The following is a 20,504-nucleotide window of genomic DNA, read 5'->3' on the forward strand; positions in this document are numbered from 1 at the left end:
TTCCAACTCTTTTACAATTCAATTTTTTCCCCTTGTGACATAAGGACTCTCTGGATGGTCTTTGTTACAGCAATGGGTACCTACACATTTCAATGGTGAGTTCCGTCCGGATCAAATTCTTTGCCGGGCGCGGGTGTCTGGGGATATGGAAAGCTCGAGTTCTTTTTCCTCTACGCCTCTCCGAAGTGGCACAGACATTATCTGAATTGGATCGCTGACTGGACCGTTTCTTTGCATGTAGGCCCTCTACCGCGAACGAGGTGTTCGTTACTGGCACATTCGACGATTGGGGTAAGACGGTGAAACTGGACCGGGTGGGCGACATTTTCGCAAAGGAAGTTTCTCTTCCGATCGGACAGGAAGTTCAGTACAAGGTAGGTTGTCTGTTTCGCCTGATTGTGGTCTCTTTCCTTGTCTTTTTTTCCCCTTGCCCTGGCCTTCTATAGGTAATGCGCCTCAACCGTAGATAAAAGATGCGGTGAGCTGTATTGCCTCAGGCCACAATAGGCACCAACCCCGGCTTTGTATGACGCCTTTGCTTTCTGACGTCATTCCCTTTGTCCCGCTTTCCCCCAACTATAAGACCACCTTGAGCACGCCACAAAAGGGGCTTGCGCTGACTTCATTTCAAGTTTGTTGTTGACGGAGTTTGGACTACCGACAAACGTTTACGTGAAGTGAACGACGGCGCAGATAATCTTAACAACGTGCTATTACCGGAGGAGATCCAAACCCAAACTCAGACCCAGACCCAGACCGAACCTGAAACCCTCACTCAGAACCAAGACACCCCAACCACTGCCACCGCAGCTATGTCTGGCGTGACTCCTGAATCCACTACCGCCATTCTGGCAGCCGATGTCCCCAAGGAGGAGCATAACGGGCACCTCCCGGGCGCCTTCCCCGACACTCCGGGACAAGAGTCCGACCAAGTCTTCTCTGTGAACCCAATCCCAGCCTCGGGTGGCTACGGCAACCCAGTCAAACTCAACCCCGGCGAGAAGGTCCCCGACTCCAGCACGATCCATGGCAACACCGTCGACTCGACCGTGAAACTGGACAAGGAGTCCTATGAAAAGAGCGACAGTGTGCCCCTCGGCAGCGCTGGAACCCAGATTGACACGGCTGGGCCTAGTCTTTTCAACCTACCCCCCGTATCCAAGAACACCATCCCTGAATCCAGTCTGCCCATGGGTGGGCCTGCTCAGCGTGCTGCGTCTACTGAACAGGACCAACTGCAAGCCGGAGGCCCCGCGCAACAGGCTGCCATGGCTGACCCCGGCTTCACCATTCAATCCGCCCACCCCTCCTCTACCACCGCTGCCTTGGCCGCAGAAGTTCCCTTGGAGAAGGAGAAGCAGACGAACGGTACTGCCCCAACCATCCAATCCGCCCACCCCTCCTCCACTACCGCGGGGTTGGCCGCAGCGGTTCCCTTGGAGAAGGAGACGAACGGTACTGCTCCAGTGGCTGAAGTCCCCGAGGTTGTGAAGGAGTCTCTCAGCGAGGCGCACCAGGACCCCGAGGCGGCAGCCAACAAGAAGGCCGTTGAAGAGAAGAAAGAGGTCGAACAAGAGCTCACCAAGAAGGTCGACCTGGAAGAGTCCGCCGGCGCTCCTGCACCCACCGAGACTGCTGCCACCACCACCAAGGCCCCTGGCGTCACCAATGCTGGTCTCACTGCCTCTCATCTGACTGCTACTGGGTTTGATTCCGCCGATGTGTCCCCGACCTCGAGCCCACCTCCGGGTCATGCGGCACCTACCTCTGCCCCTCCTACCTCGGAGCCCAAGGGCACTGAAGCCCAAACTCAACCTGTTACAACCACTGGCGTGGAAACTACCCCGACCGCCCAAACCAGTACCCCAGCTAAGCAAACTACTCCCACTGCTGGTTCTTCTCAGGGCAGCCACAAGGATGATAAGAAGAAGCACCGCTTGAGCGGGTTCTTCAACAAGCTCAAGGAGAAGCTGAAGTAGATGTTCTCCATGAATATTTCCCCTCTCGGTGGCTCCTTCTTTCCGATGCTCGGCCAAGTTCAAAGCTTTAGATGGTGACCATAGTCACTGGGAAATGCCTTCGCTTGTTTGGGGTTGTAATCGTCTATGATTTCATGTTTTTGTCTTTTTGTGATTGATCGCTTTCGATTTGGATACCTCATTTGCACGCACTGCCGCATTGTACTCCAGCAAGCCTTATTCTGTCTTCCTCTAATAGTGCTTTTCGTCGAATGGATTTTATCTATTTCACCCTTCTAAGCTCCGCCAGCTGCGTATAGTATTACTCTTGAAAATTAAGATCGTATTACTCCTGTAAATATGTGAAATTATATGTGAAATGGAAATCCCAAGTTGAAATCAAGGAGCCCCCATAGATCATCCGTTAATAAGCTCCGCCTTAGCTCTCATAAGTCCGATGAGCATCAGAACGGTATAGCATTACTAACTTGCCCATTGAGTTTGACCGGGTATCCCAAAACACTATAAAGCTCGTTAGCAATACTTCCTACAACCATATCTCAGACACCAATAGAGGCATACTCTCTCCCAGTCTGCGTGCATCCACAGCCACAGAAAATTGAAGCAGGCCAGCAAATCACCTAGGTAGAGTTAGCCTCCAACAACAATTATAAAATATCTTCGTTCCATACCGCAGCGACAATCGTACAGCAGAACCCTAAACATGAGCTTAACATTAGTACATCGTCTCTACTCACGGGGTACGCGCACGGGCATCCCTGACTTACCGAGAGTCGGCCCGACAACTTTACAATGACACGGATTCTGATCGGTCCCGCATTGGAAGCAGATAGGGAAGAATGGAATGAAAGGGACGTCACACATTGTGGTGGGTCAAGAATGGGAGATTATGGGGAAGGAAGGAGGCAAGGTAGGGCTTGAGGATATTCATTAAAGTGACGAAGGGTTCGAGATATTACGTAGTTTTCTAGTCGAGCTTTCCCCAGATTGCAGAGCCGGAACTCGTCGCTTGGGTTTGAATTCTATCATTATGACGCAGATGAAGTGAGCCCGATCGGGTAAATTGTGGGGACTATGTATGTTAACAGTATGCAGGCTGGAGATTGTGATAGATCTACATAGATATGAAATCAAATATTAAGCGAGGCTTTACGGTGCATGAGATTTGTGTCTAGTAATGATGTCCTTCTATTTGCAGAGCTACCCGTGACACAACGCGGTGCAGGACCTCCCGGACCCTTTGACTTTTAATTCCTAATTGGGCCGCATGCTTTTGAAACGAGAATACATGGATCAAATTACAGTAATAAACGCGTTCTACTGTAGCCATGATATTGGGAACATCCCGGCCCCGACCCTCTTTCCCCATAGCCGCTCCGGAGTTACTCAGCCCTGTATACGGAGTACGCATATTCCAATAGAACCAGGTAGCTCACGTGCACATTGAAACAGATGACAGCTGCAAGTCATGAAGGTAAATCGAGTACTCGTAGACATTGGCACCAGCCACTATTTTTCGAAGATTGGACCCAGTATTTCATAGGGCTTAGAATTATGCACTTTTTATCCGCCTCCCCAAACAGGGCAAGCGCCAGCCACATATTATCTTTTTTTTAGGAAATACCGCTCTGCACCGCCACACCATCCCCTCAGATCAACGTCACAGGGGCCCCAGATGAACGATGAACACCTGATTCGACCTAGTTTACTCTTCCAGAATTCCCTCGTCGGACATTCTTTTCTTGACAAAATACTACTCCGTTTTACCAGGCAGCAACGTTTACCAAGCGCCCCCATCTGCACTGAGCCTTGGCGCCGGTAACGCGTACATACCTTTAGAACAGTGAACCGACTCCACTTCAGCCCGATCGCTTTAAAGCCACACATCCCACTTTTCTTCGCGCCTCAGTATACTGAATCTCGAGACTTACCTACCACAAAAAAATTGTCGCGAAAATGGACGGCCTGAAGAAAGCCCTTCCCCTCATTCTCCTTCTCGTCTTTGTCGCTATCGTCGCTTTCGTGGGATATGCCGTCTGGAGCGTCGTTCTGGATGTGAAGAAGAATACGCGCGCGGAGATGGAGCGCAAGCACGTGTCTTTCTCAAGGGATGGAATGAAGGTCAGCGTGAAGGAGGTGAATGATGAGAGCTATAAGGATCGGACACAGAGGTACGTTATGCGACATCTTCCCCTGATCTGACGAACTGTGGGGTTTGGTTTTTTCCACTATCTTCCCGTGATGTTTCAGTCACGACACACCAGCCTGGATCTGGACTTTGCTGATTCTCGTGTTATAGTGTTCTCGTTAACGTTTGGAACCACACCTCCTTCCCGGCATACAAGAGTCGACTTTGGGATATGACAGGGTCATCGAGCTCGCAGACTGAGAATGGTGCTGAGAAGCGCAAGCCGTATGTCTCTCTTTTTGAATCCTTCTTCCTGGAGTTTGCGCAAGATATCTAACGTCGTTTTTCTTTGCATAGGCACTCGAAGTAAATTTCAGTCCCACCCACTGTGGATTGCATGCCGATCTTGGTACACATGGTCCCTGCAGAAAATACCCGATCGAGATTCCCTTTCTTGATCTGCATATCGCTCGCGTGCATGTTGCGACATTTGACACGCCTTTCGTTTCCTTCTCTATATTCTGAACCTACGGGTACAGGCTGTTCTTTTATGCTTATTCTTTTCGTTGTCTATTATCTTGGGATTTTCTTTACACTGGTTTCTGGTAATCACATCAAGATGTACGTACGATAATGCCTTATACCCCGGGATCCCTTGCCTGCCTCTTCACATGTATATGCCTGGATTGGGATCTTGTTGGCATTGTCATGACTTGATTATTTTTTATGGATTACGATTCGGTCTGGACATAGCTCTTTTTCAGAGAAAAAATTATTTTGAAAGTAATTAAGAGCTATCTGGTATGCAAATAGCATGATAAGTCATGGACCCCGGAGGGCTATAGTCTGTTTCCCGACACATCATGGGGATTTTCGCCCTAAATATCTTCATAGTAGCTTTCATCCTGGTTCAGGAGGTAAAAGGCTTCGGGCTCTGGCTCTCCAGCACCACCCAACCACCTGGGAGTGGTCAAAGTCTTAGGCGTATCAGTGCGACGCTCGTTAGTGAAGACTGTTTCGAAGGTCTTCGCCCACTGAACACGGTTGTTAAGACCCTCCAGCTCCCACAGTTCCTGCAGGAAATGCAGAATAGAGCTGTGAGTGTAGGCGGAGTTATCCTCGTACATGGTACCCTGGTCGTGAATGAGAGTGTTGGCTTCAAGGTAGGGCGAAATAAGGAAGGCAGGAACGCTACAACCTGTTAGTGTTTATGCTCATGCTAAATTAAAATAATTGAACATACCGGACTCCCAGGCGGGTGAAGTCATATTGCACAACGTGACCATCGGAGGTACCGTTGAAAGTGATACCGTCCTTGGGCGCGGGCACGTTCATGGGTGGGGGGACGTGGTCAGCAAAGCCACCGTGCTCATCGAAGTTGATGATCAGCAAGCTATGAAATCAAATTAGCGCTTGTTTCTGGACTTTGCAGTGATGATATTTACGCGTTGTCCCAGTACTGAGAGCGGCGGAGCGCATCGTAAAGATGCTTGAGCATCTGCTCGCCGGATGCCATGGGGCTGGTCGGGTGCATGGAGTCAATGGTGCAGCACTCGGGGTTGATGTACGAGAAGGTGGGCAGAGTTCCCTCCTCAAGATCGGTGTAGAACTGGCTGGCGTGTGCAAGGCGGTCCATGGCATTGTCTTGAACCCACTGCGAGGGATTAGCAATTGCAAGTCATCTCTTCAGTTATCTGCTACTTACCTTGTACATGAACGCATCGACGATATCCGTCTCGTAGTACTATGGAAAGAATAGTTAGTTTCAACTTCATCGCAGCCTCATGAGATTGTCGCAACGTACGTTCTTCCAGGTGATGTTCTTCTTGGTCAAGGACTCGAAGATGGAAGTGGCGCAGGTAGTTCCGGTCACATTGTTCCAGAATCCGGACGCCTGGTTGGTGTTGTCAACAAAGCCGCAAGAAGATCCCGAAGTCGCAAACTGGCGGTTGACGTCGGTTGGGCCAGGGTGCTCAGCGAACTATATAATATCAGCACTGTTTGTCATGTCTCTCTAACCTGCAGGGCAACTTACATAAGAGTCAAAGAAAGCAAAGTTCTTTGCCAGCTCGGCCAGAAGAGCAGTCTTCTTCTCATCGTAGGCCATGATGACAAAAGAGGCATCGCCGGGAGTCTCACTGTACTTCTCGGACTGGCGCTCAATGAAACCACTCATATCAGGAGTGTCATCGTTGGTGGGATTCCACTTGCGGAAGATCTCGTAGCTGGTACCAGCAAAGTTGTGATCAGGATCCTTCAGTGGCACCTCAGTCTCGTAAGGAGCTGCGCAAATATTCAATGGCTCGTCCCAAACTGTCCAATTGGAATTGGTGTACTCATTGCAGAAAGTACGGTTGCGCAGGTTGTTGATTTCCGGGTGGAAGTCCCAGTAACCAGCAATGTTATCGAAAGAGTGGTTCTCGAGGGTCAGGTAGATAACGTGCTTGATCTGTGTTAAGATAGAGTGAGCAAAATGCCATTGGTATACTTGAAGTAAAGTATCCACGTACGTTCTTACGCAGGTTGGTCCACGCTTTAGTATTGCCCGTCGGAGCAGCCGAAGCTACCGCGAGCAGAGCTGAGAGCGAAGCTAAAGTCCAAGTAGTCTTCATGCTTGCGATTGTCACTGTGAAGTGAAATGAATTTGCAAGGATCTCTTCTGGGGTTCTCCACAAGATAAGATGTAGAGGGAAGAAGAGATCTTTTATACTGAGAATATTGAATTACAACTAGCCACCAATTCTTGGCTCATAGCTCTTACTTTGCCTACATTTTGAATCCTGTATCGGCGTGCTCCGTTTTTTCTACACTTCAGCAAGGACACGCGCAACGCATCCGTTCTAAGTAGCTTAGACCGAAGCTAGAGAGAGCACGAGGCAAAAGCCGGCCGCTAATTGCCTACTCCAACCAGTAGGGATATAGCCGAAGTCCTATCAAGGCCGGAGGATTCGGCACGATCCCCACGACATGAGTAACTGATTCCCCATTCTTGCCAAAGTGGGGTGAAAAGGCAAGCTAGCGTCTTCCTGATAAGGATGCATTTCGCTTAAGAAGCGGGATTTAATTAAAAGATTCGACACGTGCGGGCGAGATACAAAAAAAATCATTCATTTGCTGTATAAACTCGTTGTTTGAGAGCAAATGGAAGTTTTTCAAAATTCAGGTACATGCGCGTGTTGACACTACGATCGCATGTACCTGCTGCGGCGTGGCTTCTAGAGCCTATGGATTCCGCTTCCATGCAATCTAGTCAAGTTGAAATGAGTGTCGAATGAGGAAGTGTTAAGTGGGTCTCCACTGGCCCACCGCTGACATTGCTCATTATATGATTGGTTGGGCGTAATCGGCTCTGGACAAATAAGCACCGGTGGCCCCACTTGTCTCCACTCGGACCATTCATGTAGCCGAAGCTCCTCGAATCAGCGTTGCACGTGCCTGGTGTTGCATCTGGCCCCGGGGCCAATGTTGATTTTAGTACAAAAATCGCCAAGCACGTTTTGCCTGGAAAGGTTGTGATGGGCTTATGTCTCCGCACGAGCGTTGCACTTCCAAGCGAGGCACACGCTCATTGTCCCTCTTAAGTCCGGTCATTGCCGATTTCCCTCTTGTTTTTCTTGATCGCTACATTTCAAAACAAATCTCATCCCTTGCTTGACAATGTCCATCACCTCAATCAGCGGCCTCATGTCTAGCTATTCGCCCTTGTCAGGTCGGTCCTCGTCCGTGGAGGATGAGAAAGAATCGCACCTCCGACTGAATCCCGATGTGGAAGCTGGTGAGAAGCAAGTGACCGAGAAGAAAAGCCGTTGGATCGATGGCCGTACTGTCTCCGATGCCATTATTGGCCTGTCCGACGGTATGACCGTGCCTTTTGCTCTCACTGCTGGCCTCTCTGCGCTGGGCGACACTAAAGTTGTTGTCTTTGGTGGCATGGCCGAGCTCATTGCGGGTGCTATCTCCATGGGTCTTGGTGGTTATCTAGGAGCCAAAAGTGAAGAGTATGTACCCCGCACGAAAGATCAACACAGTCAAACAGTGGTTGCAAACCACGCAAATAGGATCAAGTTGTTAACATTACGCAGGGAATCATACAAGGCGACACTCAAAGAAACTCAAACACAAACCATGACCGACCCTGCGTCCATCACTGGTACAATTTCCGAGATCTTCGAGCCTTACGAGCTACCATCTGAACTGGTTTCCCAACTCACCAACCACCTCTCCGCCTCGCCTCTGCTCCCTTCTTTCCTCATGAACTTCCAACACACACTCCCTGAACCATCAGAATCTCGTGCCGTCATTTGCGCCTTAACAATTGCTCTGGGTTACTTCATTGGTGGCTTCGTGCCCCTTCTGCCTTACTTTTTTGTCGGTCCCCACGAGGCCTTCATTGCTCTCCGCTGGTCTATTGCTACTATGGTCGTTGCTCTCTTCATCTTCGGGTACGGCAAAACCTGCTTCGTGTGTGGCTGGCGCGGTCGCCGAAACATCCGTAAAGGTGTAGTGGGTGGTGTCCAGATGGTTCTCGTCGGAGGTCTTGCGGCCGGCTCAGCAATGGGTCTTGTCAAGGCATTCTCGATGCTAGCTGATGGTGGTCACCCTCACCCAGACCACCAATGATCACAATGTGACCTTAAAACCTTCTTAATTTGCACTTTTTTCTGTTTTATGGCGTTGGTGGAATAGGCATTTTCGATATCATACGAAATGGGCGTTCAGCGGTTCTCTTTTTTACACAAGCTTCAACAATTGTGGCTGGAGGTGGTCTAGGTTCAAAAATATCCTCAGTTAACAGCCCTTGCTAGTGGGTCGAGCTATCTAACACAATTCGATCCTCAAATCAACATTTTCTCTTCAAGATCGATATTAACTTTCTGCTCCAATTGTATAAACACCAGTACTACTTTGGCACTCGATAAAACGTCCTCCATCGTATATTGGCTTTGTGCAGCCCCTCTCATCTGCTCACGTTTGAATTGTTCGCCACTAAGACTAATGACTATGTACATGAAACGTCTCCACAGAGACCACATGAAATGAGGCGGTGGCAAACTCGTGGGGGGCAATCCTCTATATTAGGCGATCCGCCAAATACGAGTGAAGCTTACACGAGTCCTATTTAGGTATGTTCATATTGCCGGCGGCGAATTTGAGTAAGCAACAGACCCCACAAAATAAGCATGACAACTTGGAATACTCCGTCCACACGACATGAACGTAGATAAGAGCTGTGGGCGCCGGGGGCCGGGGGCTATAAAAAAAGGGGGCCATCAAGGCGCATTAAAGTGAGATTTTAAAATGCTTGATTGTCTAGGTCCATGCGCTAGGTCACACGGCCCCCACTATGTTCAACGTCAACTGGTGCCGAAAAAGAGGCTATACAATATGTAGCAAATGAATTATTGGGATGCAATTTGGGGTGTTATATGTTGCACGACAGGCGCGAGAGAATGAAAAGAAAGTAGACTGCAAAAAGAAGCAACAGAGATAATACAGCAAAGTTACAGAACAGTATGTGTGCCACCAGAGATCGAATTCCTCCAGTCCTTACTTGTCCTCAAGTGTAACAGTAATGGCCTGGACCTGGTTGTCCAAGCCAGCAAAGTATCGTGATGTTTTATAGCTGGATGAACAAGCCTGTTAGTCTTTCCCATAGTCGCGATATCACACACAGACAAGGACTTACTGCCAGCTACTTGCTCCAGTGCGGAAATCTTTACAGGCTCTGACAAGTCGGCAAGCCTCTTCTTTCTGTTCGTCGGGGACCAGCTGAAGTAATTCATCTTCCAGATGTCCAAATTTCAAGTAGCTGGCATGGATCAGAGCGGCAGTTTCATCGATTGCCTTTTGAGCTCCCAGGGCTTTCTGGTGAGCGAGAATCGGAACATAACTCTCGATGTGGCCATGTTTCTTGAAATTCTATCAGCCGATGTACTTGAATTTTGGTGGGGGGGGGGCGTACTATTTCTTTCACAAATGATAGCATATCATTTTCCCTAAAGCGTGATTTCAGCACTGAGTTAGTGAGCCTTGTGAATGGGACTAGAGCAATATTTCACGCACAGGGAAGACATGATATTGGTTTGGTGCATTAGTTGTTTGACTATCTCATGTCCCAGTATCCAGTCTGGTAATTCAATATGAATTGCAGACCTTGGTATTTTGTCAGTATAACACTTAAACATGGGAGTGTCAGGAAAACTTACAAGGTAATCCACAGAGATGGGTATACTCCCGATGTTTCCATCCGATTGGTAAAGTAGCTATCCAAGTCTAGAATCTGCCCAGAGTTGCAGGTTGCACCGCCATCCACGGCCACCTTGATAAATCGACAGATTGATTCACAGAGCAATTCGCGAAAGAGGGCTTGCAATTATTTATATTAGTTGAGACATGATCAAAGTTTCGGAAGACGTACGTTGTTGAACAGCTTGACGGATCTCAGACCCAATTGTATAGAGCCCTTGGGCAAGTGAATAATTCGGTGCCAAGACTGCTGGGTCATGATCCACGCCATCTTCACTAAGAAGACTGTAGTGCGCACATCTGAGAGCCTCGTCACGATAAATATCTCTGTCCGCATCTTTTCCTTTGAAATAGTCGTGATCGATTGCTACTGTGTATCAGCTTGGGGTATCGCATGCAGGAATAGGATTCGTTACCGTCATCGTAAGCAAAAACCTACCAACATCATTAGAAGTTAGTCAAGATTATACCTTCTGAATGGATTCGACGAGCCTTCTTACCCAGCAGCACCATTTAGCAACGCAAGAAAGCCCCTTCAATTCCGCCTCTGGAGCAATGCTGCGTGAGAGCAGAGACACGTTTACTTTCTGGTTGGTTCGGCGCAAGTCATCACTAGCGATGTATCTTGAAATGAAAGGACAAAAATCAGCTACTTTGATCAAACTGCAATGCCAAGAGCAATGTATACTTTTGCTGCCATTCCACAATGGAATTTTCCAAATCCGGCTGACAGTTGATGTTGAGGCGAGGTTCCCAGCCAGGCGTTAAAGACAAAACATTGGGAATAGTGACACGTTGGCCATTGAAGAGCCTTCCCAGCTTGGTAGTGGAGGTCTCAATGAATGAAGCAGTCATTATGAGGCTTGACTTGGGTAGGGAGTCGTATATTCTGTGGGCAGGGTACTGTACAATTTTAGAAATATATAAGCGAAGCAGGCTTGAACTTGCCAGTGCATGAAACAAAAGTAAATCTCCCCGGAACACCCATACTGCTTAAGTATCTAAGTTCACAGCTATCTAGAATTTAAACCTTCAACGCTAATGTCAATCTCACGGGGCTGTGGACCTCGCGAGATCACTAGATGAATCGACCGGCGTCTCCATCTCCGGGATTTGGATGCACAAGGCTTCTTTCGGTAGGTTAGGCTTGCACTATATTTGTCTGTATATACCTATCGTGCTACTTAATTCACTATTGGTTGCACAAGTCGAATTCCTATCGAATGAGCTTGCTCAATTCGATGCCGTTCGCCACTATCAGCCATCGAAATGCACATGAACTTAGGTTCGGACCGGGTAAAATGACTAAGAGCAATGAATGAAAATTTTGCAGCAGAGTATGGGTCTACCAGAGATTGAAAGGTCAAGCATGACATTGCCGAGCACCAATCAAAGAGAGTAGGATCTACGTTATTGTCCAGGGTGGGCCAGCGGCAGCGATCTTCGGTGAGAGGTACGCGATAGTGAAGGATCAGCCACCAATTGAAGAGCGTTCCAATCCTTCAACAACAGAAAAGCCACAAATGGCCTTAATCCAAGACCTGCATTCAAACGATTGCTTTACTATTGCCTCAACCAGCTCCATATATATACTGTATACATATTGAATAATGGGATCACATAATGCCGAAATATGGAACAAGATATTGACTTGGCGTTCCTAGTGCCGATGCTACCAGTCAGCTATAATCCCAAAAGTATTTTGTGCATATTGAGCGTGGCTCCATTCACATGATAGCCATCAGTCAACCTTTCAAGGCTCTAAATTTTGCAGATCAAAGAAAGAAATAGACAAAAAAAAAGTTAGGCTATAAAGGCTAGAGGCATATGATTGTGCATAAATAGAAGTAAACGTCACTATGCTATATTAGGTATAGTCAAAGCCCACTCAGGAAGGAAGTCAAGAGGCCATTGCTGATCCAGTGCCATATCCGGTGTTGATTTCTGATCTCATTTTCACATCATATATGCTCGGCTAATACATTACTGTCATATTTCTCGCTCTCGCTTTCTGTCCCGTTGTTGGTTTCTCACTCTCACTCTCACTCGCTTTCTCCCCAGCTTGTGATCGTTTAGAGGATTGACTCTGCTCTCTCTGCTCTCTCTGCTCTCTCTTTTTTATTAATTTTTTTTGAATTTCTTTTATATTGAACCAGACTCGTCTTGATTACGTAGTTTTAATTATCAACTAGATCTCCGATTGGCTAGTAAATTCGAAGAGCGATTAAACGTGCTTTGGATACTGTGCATCGAAGAGCCCCATTGTTGAATTGCTGTGTACGGAGAAATTTCGGAGTTTATGTCTTAGGTTACACGAAATCCTTATTCTATGCAACATGGGATGAAAGGGGAATAGACTCATGCACTGAACTCAATCGGGGGCTGATCGGCTATGCAAGCCTCTTATATAATCGACCAGCAGGAACTTTAGAACCTGGGATATCGATCATATTGATCAATTAGCGGGTTCTGTGCCGCTAATCCAGTGTGAGTTATTGTGTGAGATTATACTAGAATCCCGAAAAACATGGCAAGCTGATAGGGAAATCTCCTTGGGCTTTAGATACTAGAAGCCAAGTCACTGCGTTCTTACATTCAGACTCGTGGGCTAGGAGTCGTAGAAATAGGCACCGCCTGGAGAATTTGAGTAATATTTTCTAGGTAATGTTTGGGACCAGTATCTGAGAACTGCTTTGTGAATATGTAGCCGATCCTAGGCCAGAGGTAGCTATAAATATCTACTGCTGGGTGTCGTCAAAATGAGAGTAAAGAACGGATCTTAACGAATTAATAGACCAGTAGGTGAGCATTAGCGTCCCGGTCCAGGGAAACGTAATAGGTTGCCCCATTCATCAAAGTTAACACAATGCATAGATAGAGACCACTCACTACCAATTTGGGGTGAAGATTTATCAGATCAAGGACACGGACCCCGGGGAATGTGATAAACATCAACACCGGCTGGCTACTAGGTTTCACGCTGATCAATGCATTTCTGATCGACATTTGTTATTCACAGATTATCTCGCTTGGACTCGGCAGCCATTCCATGCACATGTGGGCATATAAGGAATATCGATTCGTTGCACTTTGGAATTAGACAAGTCATAATCACTCAAGTGCCCACAAATAAGCCCCCTTCCACCCGACCGGAGTTCCGAAAACCACAGTCATGTTTTGTTTGATTTCCCCAGGTATGATGTATGAAAGACACTCCAATTGCGTCATCGTACCTCCACAAAAAAGAACCGCCCACAGAACCGGCTACCATATCCGATGAAATCAATCAAGTTTGCAGAGGCAAGGCTCTAATCAGTCTGTATTGTAAGTGTACTATTGTTTTCCTTTCCTTTCGTGACAAGACAATGGCACATACCGGCATGGTGTTGTGTTGACCCCACCAGATGTGGGGGTGTGGCATGATGTGCTCTTCAGTGATTCACAAAGATCGACCATGCACATGACTCCCTTGTCGATCATATTATCGTTGAACTATTAACAGTGGCCACAAGGCTGATTCTACGATGTTGAAACTTGTCAGGAATCCTGGCTGTGCTATGCCAAGCATGGGGTTTGTGTGGCTGTAAGGGGCTGTTGCCTCTGCTCTACAGGCATAGCCACCTGGTTCAAAGCACGTTTGGGGACCGGTTAGCTCCGAGGTGAATTCCTTGGAGTAGGTTATTTTGGTGAAAGGAACTTAGAAGTCTAAAATTATCTCACTCTTTGGCCCCAAAATTCGCAAGGCTGTTGCTTCTCTACGGGGCATTGCCCCATGAGTATGCTGGGCAACTCCGACGGACTCTGCCAGCTTTCCGTATACAGTATTTGAGGATCAAGCTTACTTCCTTGACAATATCCATGAAGATGTCATCGTTCAGTCAAGCGAGGGAGGTACAAGATAAAGCAGGGGCTACAACAAGTAAGTCCGCATTGCAGCTCTTAAAACGCTGAGCGCTGTCAGCTGTTCCGCGCAAGGATTGAGCATAGAGCAAGAATAATGACGCGATGCCTCCAGCGTCCAGCTAACAAGGCTGCAGCGCAGTCAAAAGAATGTTGATAACCCCAATGCAATTGCTGAAATGAGGCACTATGCAGCGCAATAAAGCGCAAACCTTAAATCTCGATCCCAAAATAGGCGTAAGCTACATTTGTACACGTGTAAGCCCTCACCTCAACTTCGGTCCCCATTCCAGTAATCTGCTTGTTCAACGGTCTTCTCCTGCAGGCTGACCTCATACGTGTCTCCACAACATGTGGCGCAGACACGTCTTCATATAAGTGAGGGACCAGCGTTATCGTATCCACTTTACTCCAGGCAACCACATGGATTGATATGGAAAGAACGCAAAACGAATACGATCTGACCTACACAGCCCTGAGTAGTATTACGCTGTCACGAATGTTGATTCAATCATTCGTGACGTGAATGTTTCAAGGTGGACAAAACGGTATACTTTGACGTAAGCGCCACGGGTGTGAGGCTGGTTGGTATTATTTGTGATTGGTCTCGGTCGCGCGACGTTGAGATCTGAAACGTGGGTCATTAATTCGTCCTGGGGATTTGATACGGTCCTTTAATAGTTATTTATCCAATAAGAGTGTTTGAAATTTTCATTTTAGATTCGCAGAAATGAATGGAACTAAGCTCAATATTCGGCCTTTTCGGGTCTACATTTAGAACGTCATTCAGCTTCATAGAAGTGAGGTGAACTATTGACTGACCTATATTCAGATCGATAGCTTTTGAGATTTCAAAGTTGACTTTATCTGTAGGTATGAAAATCGGTCCTTCCAAGATCTCGAATGGGGTTGGTAGATAGGCTCCAACTCAGTTTCCATGGATTCTCAACTTAACCCAGCATCCGCCGCTCGGAAGAGCCGCGGCTGTAACATCTGTGCAGAATTACGTCTTAGAGTACGGACAGTTCCAATTCAAGTAGTTTTTCAGGTGCAGTTCTCTAGTCTCGTTCCTCCAAGCACCATGATGGATTATTTGGCCTTGAAGAAAAAGGTCCTAGAATCGACGACACCTAGAATGTATCAAACGCATCTTGATGCCGAAGCGATCAATTCAGCAGATCCATTCGCTCAAGAGATCATGATCGTCATAATTTCTCTCGGCTGCATCTTCCTTTACTTCATGTGGTACTGGTGGACAACTAGGACATCTAAGAGTAAGTATGAGTATCAGCTATTTTGGGCATGGTTCCTAACTTGAAAGGGATAAAAGCCATCGAGCATAGACCAAGCGACTGCGAGAATCGATATATCGAATCGCAAGTGAAACGGCCCCGTTCATGCAAACCCAGCTCTGTATCCAGCTCTGTATCCACTCTTCTGCCCAAGTAATTTCAGCAACGATGCCAGTACCCGAGCCCTACACGTGTCTTCGGATGCAGCGCAAGCTGGTCTGACTGTACTGTGCCGGTGCATGGCTACAAAGCACTGCGATCGCTCGAATCAGAGGACAAAGACACTTTGAATACGGCGAAATTGCTCTTGACAGGTCGCCTTGTCAGGTTGGAGCTTTGGCCCCCTTGAAGAGATTGTGATTGGCCATATTTGTGCGACTTTGGAATTTTGAAACTGGGGGCGACAAACTAGGCCATGATCGGCTTCAAGATATCCAGCTCCCGTGTTTAGTGAAAGTTTACGGGAAATTGGATTGGATTCCGGAGTTTTATTGAAACCACGTTAGTAACTAGTAGTAACTAAAGAATGATATTAAAAACGGAGGCTGGGCATCCCTGAGACTTGTAGCTGCACATCTTCATTTACGGCCCGGAACTAAACCACAATGGTGTGCCGTGCAGAGTTTGTCCCTGAGTTTTACTAATAGATTCTACACCATCTGCCGTGGCCTTCCCTCGACAAGGGATGAGAAGCTGTCAGCCAACGCGACCACCTACTTTTACTGAATTTTGAAAACAATAATTCAAGCCACACACGCGCTCCCCCGCGACCGTTGGCGATCATACGGGTCATGGGGACCCTGTACCTGAGCACCCGTGAAACATGAATACCCGCGCAACCGCGTTGTTTAGACAGGTCGCCTGGAATCACCAGGGACAACGGACTTCTGAGTAATACGGTTGAATTGGACAAGGAAGCTGTACAACAGTGGACTAAGCGAAATTGGGCATGAGGATCTGGTGCTTCCTGTTGGATACTGTAATTGAACGATGGGGCCGCGGAAGGGGAGGGTGGGCCAATCGGCCTTTCGCTATGGATCTTATATTGAAAATTTGCGTCTCAACCAATACAGGCCCCCTTTGGATCTGGTAATCGTACCTGGGTCCTGACTAGATTTTTTTTTGCAGTGTATTGTAACGCTCTGTTTTTGGTTAGGCTCACCTTTTTGGCCCTTTTGGCCCTCTTGACCCTTTTTGTACTATTCTTTGAATTTTTGTATTCGATACGAAGCTACTCGTACCTACTGGCTAGGTTTATTAGTGATGATGACTATGAGAAACTTGGAAGAGAAGCTCAAGTTGTGACGGAAGATCGAAAAGATGACGATGAGAAATTTTCAGGTTCTCTTCGACCTCGGGTTTTGGAGATTCTAAAGTCAGCGGATGTGCTTGTTCATAATCTCCGTTGTGATCTCTCATGCATCAGCCTCTCGGCCCCCATTGACTCCGTTCCGTCGCATCCGCCCGGCACCGTCGGGACCTCGTATCGGTATTGTCTGCCACATTATCCCTCAGTATAAGCCAGAATTGAGATCATTGAGAGACAGATTATTGTAAAGAAACAACAAAAGATCAAAGCTCTAAGTGTAGACCATACGTAGTAAAGGTTCGGACCCGAAAATTCCCAAATTCGAACATGGTTACAATAGGGGCCGAGGACTAGTGACGCCATGGACTTTTATTGCGGCGCCAAACTTGGAACGGTGTAATACGGATACGGAAATTACGGGATCCCAATCTCTTCCCCTTCTTAATCCTTACCTATCCCCCCTCTCATTTCTCTTTCTTGTTTGCTCTTTATGTTTCTTTACGGCTCGGCGCCTTACTTCAATCCGGTCACTCCCATCCCATGCCGGTCGGTCAACGTTGATCTCCTCTGCGATTTCCTTCCGTCTCATCCCGCGGCATCCCTCGAAACCTTCCCCCCTTCTACATTCGAGTGATTCCAGAGCCTCCTAGAGGGGACTCACGCCGCGAAGATGTCTACCTTTCCCTCATGGAAGGATCGCACACAAAATCAGTTCGGCAAACTTCAGATCCAAGTGCCATGGCGCTCATTCAAGCTCCTGGTGCCGCATCGCATGCGCCGCAAGATCCGCTCAAAGCTTCGGAGTCGCTTATCGCCAACCTCGTCCATCTCGACATTGCAGACCTCATTTTCTCCCTTCGATACTCTGCGATCACTTCAATCCCATCGATGGACGGTGTATGATTTCCAGTACCTCCTGTTGCTTATTATCGGCATCTTCTCCCTGACCGTCATGCAATCACCCGGCCCGCTTGGGAAGACCGCTATTTCGAGCCTTCTCCTGTTCTCGCTACTTATGCCCATCACACGGCAGTTCTTTCTGCCCTTTCTGCCCGTTGCTGGGTGGCTTATCTTTTTCTACGCTTGCCAGTATGTCTCACCTTTTTTTTCGCCCCACGTGACGTTATCATTGCGCGTCTCGGTGGTCACATCGTGAAAGCCCATTGGGGACTTTCGCGTCAATCATCCGGGAGAAAAGCTAACAAATTGCTTCATAGGTTCGTTCCGAGCGACTGGAGACCCGCAATTTGGGTCCGAGTGCTACCCGCGATGGAAAACATCCTATACGGTGCCAACATCAGCAATATCCTCTCGGCCCACCAAAACGTGGTGTTGGACATTTTGGCATGGATTCCCTACGGTCTTTGCCACTATGGCGCGCCCTTTGTCGTCTCTTTAATTCTTTTCGTCTTCGGTCCTCCCGGTACTACTCCACTTTTCGCCCGGACTCTCGGCTACATCAGCATGGTGGCCGTCACCGTTCAGTTGGTGTTCCCGTGCTCTCCCCCGTGGTATGAGAATCTGTACGGCCTCGCTCCTGCGGACTACTCGATGCAGGGAAACCCCGCTGGTCTTGCTCGCATCGACAAGCTGCTTGGAATCGACCTGTACACCTCTGGATTCAAGCAGTCCCCCGTTGTGTTCGGTGCTTTTCCCTCGCTTCACGCTGCTGATTCCACCCTCGCGGCTCTCTTCATGAGCCACGTCTTCCCTCGAATGAAGTTCCTCTGGGTCACATATACTCTCTGGATGTGGTGGGCTACCATGTACCTTTCTCACCACTATGCGGTTGATCTGGTCTGTGGTGGTCTGCTCGCCACTGTGGCCTTCTACTTTGCTAAGACTCGCTTCCTTCCTCGCGTCCAACTCGACAAGAACTTCCGCTGGGACTACGACTACGTGGAGGTTGGCGACGCCTCGCGTGAGTTTGGCTATGACCTCGCCAGCCTCGACGGTGACTTCAATCTGGACAGCGATGAGTGGACCGTTGGTTCTTCCTCCTCGGTTTCCTCCGGCTCCCTCAGCCCCGTCGATGACCATTACACCTGGGAAAGCGAAACCCTCACCTCAAACCACGACCACCACGACCTTGAAGCTGGTCGCTAATTCCAGTGGTATGCAAATACCCTGTTCGACCTGTTGATTATTGCATCTTATTTTTTCACGGCGTTCTACTTTTGACGATCATGTTGGACCACTATATGCATTGAACCATTTTCGACACCTAAAGGTTTTTAATCCTATTGGAAACCTCCGGTTCGCGCGGCACCCAATCCGCCTTGAGCCGAAGGTTATCTACCTTCTGGCTGTACATGCCTCGTCACTTCTAAGTGACAAACTCCGTCTATAATACTAATTCCGGTGGTGGGCCTTACCTGGGGCTTTTTTGCGTCTTCCGCAATCACCACCGTTTGGAAACATTCGCTTGTACAGACGCAGACGTCCCCCTTGGGACGATCTGCACTTTTATCTTTTTCTGACCCATGTCTTTCGCTACGACTTCTTGCACGGGCCACCTTTTTACTTTGCTTCTCGGCTCGTGCACATGCACAAACATTTTATCATTCGTGTCGATCGCTTATGACCGGCGTCTGGGAAACGGCTTTTTATGGAACAAAAAGTTTCGGCGCCTCTTGCTTGCACTACACTCGCTGTGCATTAGAACTTTGGATATTTTTGCTTTTGAGGACATTTTTATTGCATCGGCACATAGAAAGAGAAGGGTTGCAACTTGGACCGTGAAATCGGTCTAACCTTCGTTATGGTGCCTTCACCGCTGGCAGGTCAAAACCGGCGTCGGCATCGGGTGGTTCCTACTGGAATCTTCCCTGGGAACATCAAGTAGCTTTCGTCTGGCAAGGAACTCCTCGCGGATGAACTTGCAACACGGACTACTGCGGCACACTGAGAGGAAAATGGGATTCGACGGAGCCCATTTCTCTCCTAGCTCATGCCGATCTCTTCGCCTCTGGCTTTGAATAAGGCACGATCCAGCTCAGGCATAACATGCACTCACTCCGCCCACCTAACACCTAATATCTTGTGTTCTGTTCCTCTCTCCCCTGTTGAGAGGGCGTGGTGCATGTGCGATCGGCCGGCCTACCTTTTTGGGGACGATCGCGTTGGCGTATCGTTATTATTCTTAAACTCTAGAGGATGAAGTTATGAATTGTACATTACATTATTATCCCACACCGCACCTTGTAAAACCTTGCATTAATACACAAATACCCCGGTAAATTCTCACCGTACCAATCTTCCTACCCAATACCGATTTCAACTTGGCACGTACAGTATTATCATGCAGCCCGTAATTGTGTCCCTCACTCCACTCAGACCACTAATTTGGCTCAGTGCAGATCATCATGACCCTTGCAAGTTTTTGGCCCCCGCTTTTGGATCATGCAGATCACCGGTCATCATCTGTTCACTCGTCGATCCCACGGGCAAAATTCGCATGTGCCCTTCCGAGGCTGGGTCTCAAATTCGGGAATACATCGTGTGCTGTGGCATACCAACCTTTTAGCGAGGGAGAGTTACTTACATGCTGCAGTCACATCTGACCTACATTGGTTTTCTGCGCTGAGTCATTTGCGCAAATTCTCGTATTCTACGGTAGCTGCACACATTATCTTTTGAAATAGCATGAA

The 20,504-nt window shown here is 48.0% G+C and overlaps 7 protein-coding genes across 7 annotated transcripts; 4 read left to right on the plus strand and 3 right to left on the minus strand.

Annotated features, from left to right (window-relative positions):
• The first annotated feature begins 19 nt into the window (after positions 1-19).
• N7503_008910 (carbohydrate-binding module family 48 protein) lies at positions 20-2,266 on the plus strand. The gene is made up of 3 exons (XM_057068457.1): positions 20-95; positions 242-374; positions 633-2,266. Exons 1-3 carry the CDS (start codon positions 55-57, stop codon positions 1,977-1,979), a joined length of 1,521 nt encoding a protein of 506 aa, XP_056919312.1. The 5' UTR covers positions 20-54; the 3' UTR covers positions 1,980-2,266.
• A 131-nt stretch (positions 2,267-2,397) lies between these two features.
• N7503_008911 (uncharacterized protein) lies at positions 2,398-2,843 on the minus strand (the record flags this gene model as incomplete). Its single annotated transcript, XM_057068458.1, has 3 exons — positions 2,398-2,480; positions 2,510-2,599; positions 2,747-2,843. The coding sequence occupies 3 exons, from the start codon at positions 2,841-2,843 to the stop codon at positions 2,398-2,400; spliced, it is 270 nt and encodes an 89-aa protein (XP_056919313.1).
• A 1,092-nt stretch (positions 2,844-3,935) lies between these two features.
• Positions 3,936-4,477, plus strand: N7503_008912 (uncharacterized protein; the record flags this gene model as incomplete). The annotated part of the gene is made up of 3 exons (XM_057068459.1): positions 3,936-4,150; positions 4,279-4,392; positions 4,465-4,477. The coding sequence occupies 3 exons, from the start codon at positions 3,936-3,938 to the stop codon at positions 4,475-4,477; spliced, it is 342 nt and encodes a 113-aa protein (XP_056919314.1).
• Positions 4,478-4,985: 508 nt separating this feature from the next.
• On the minus strand, positions 4,986-6,719 carry N7503_008913 (uncharacterized protein; the record flags this gene model as incomplete). Its single annotated transcript, XM_057068460.1, has 7 exons — positions 4,986-5,298; positions 5,351-5,500; positions 5,553-5,761; positions 5,813-5,851; positions 5,912-6,088; positions 6,143-6,556; positions 6,618-6,719. The coding sequence occupies 7 exons, from the start codon at positions 6,717-6,719 to the stop codon at positions 4,986-4,988; spliced, it is 1,404 nt and encodes a 467-aa protein (XP_056919315.1).
• Positions 6,720-7,764: 1,045 nt separating this feature from the next.
• Positions 7,765-8,727, plus strand: N7503_008914 (VIT1/CCC1 transporter family protein; the record flags this gene model as incomplete). Its single annotated transcript, XM_057068461.1, has 2 exons — positions 7,765-8,105; positions 8,190-8,727. 2 exons carry the CDS (start codon positions 7,765-7,767, stop codon positions 8,725-8,727), a joined length of 879 nt encoding a protein of 292 aa, XP_056919316.1.
• Positions 8,728-9,654: 927 nt separating this feature from the next.
• N7503_008915 (terpene synthase family protein) lies at positions 9,655-11,208 on the minus strand (the record flags this gene model as incomplete). The annotated part of the gene is made up of 9 exons (XM_057068462.1): positions 9,655-9,730; positions 9,794-10,017; positions 10,070-10,103; positions 10,171-10,260; positions 10,314-10,473; positions 10,526-10,720; positions 10,770-10,788; positions 10,854-10,977; positions 11,042-11,208. 9 exons carry the CDS (start codon positions 11,206-11,208, stop codon positions 9,655-9,657), a joined length of 1,089 nt encoding a protein of 362 aa, XP_056919317.1.
• Positions 11,209-17,524: 6,316 nt separating this feature from the next.
• Positions 17,525-18,960, plus strand: N7503_008916 (phosphatase PAP2 family protein; the record flags this gene model as incomplete). The annotated part of the gene is made up of 2 exons (XM_057068463.1): positions 17,525-17,943; positions 18,072-18,960. 2 exons carry the CDS (start codon positions 17,525-17,527, stop codon positions 18,958-18,960), a joined length of 1,308 nt encoding a protein of 435 aa, XP_056919318.1.
• Between the last annotated feature and the right edge of the window lie 1,544 nt (positions 18,961-20,504).

This window comes from Penicillium pulvis, assembly GCF_028828015.1.
Source record: "Penicillium pulvis strain IBT 33274 chromosome Unknown contig_7_segment1_segment0, whole genome shotgun sequence".
In the NCBI taxonomy this organism is placed as follows: Eukaryota; Fungi; Ascomycota; class Eurotiomycetes; order Eurotiales; family Aspergillaceae; genus Penicillium; species Penicillium pulvis.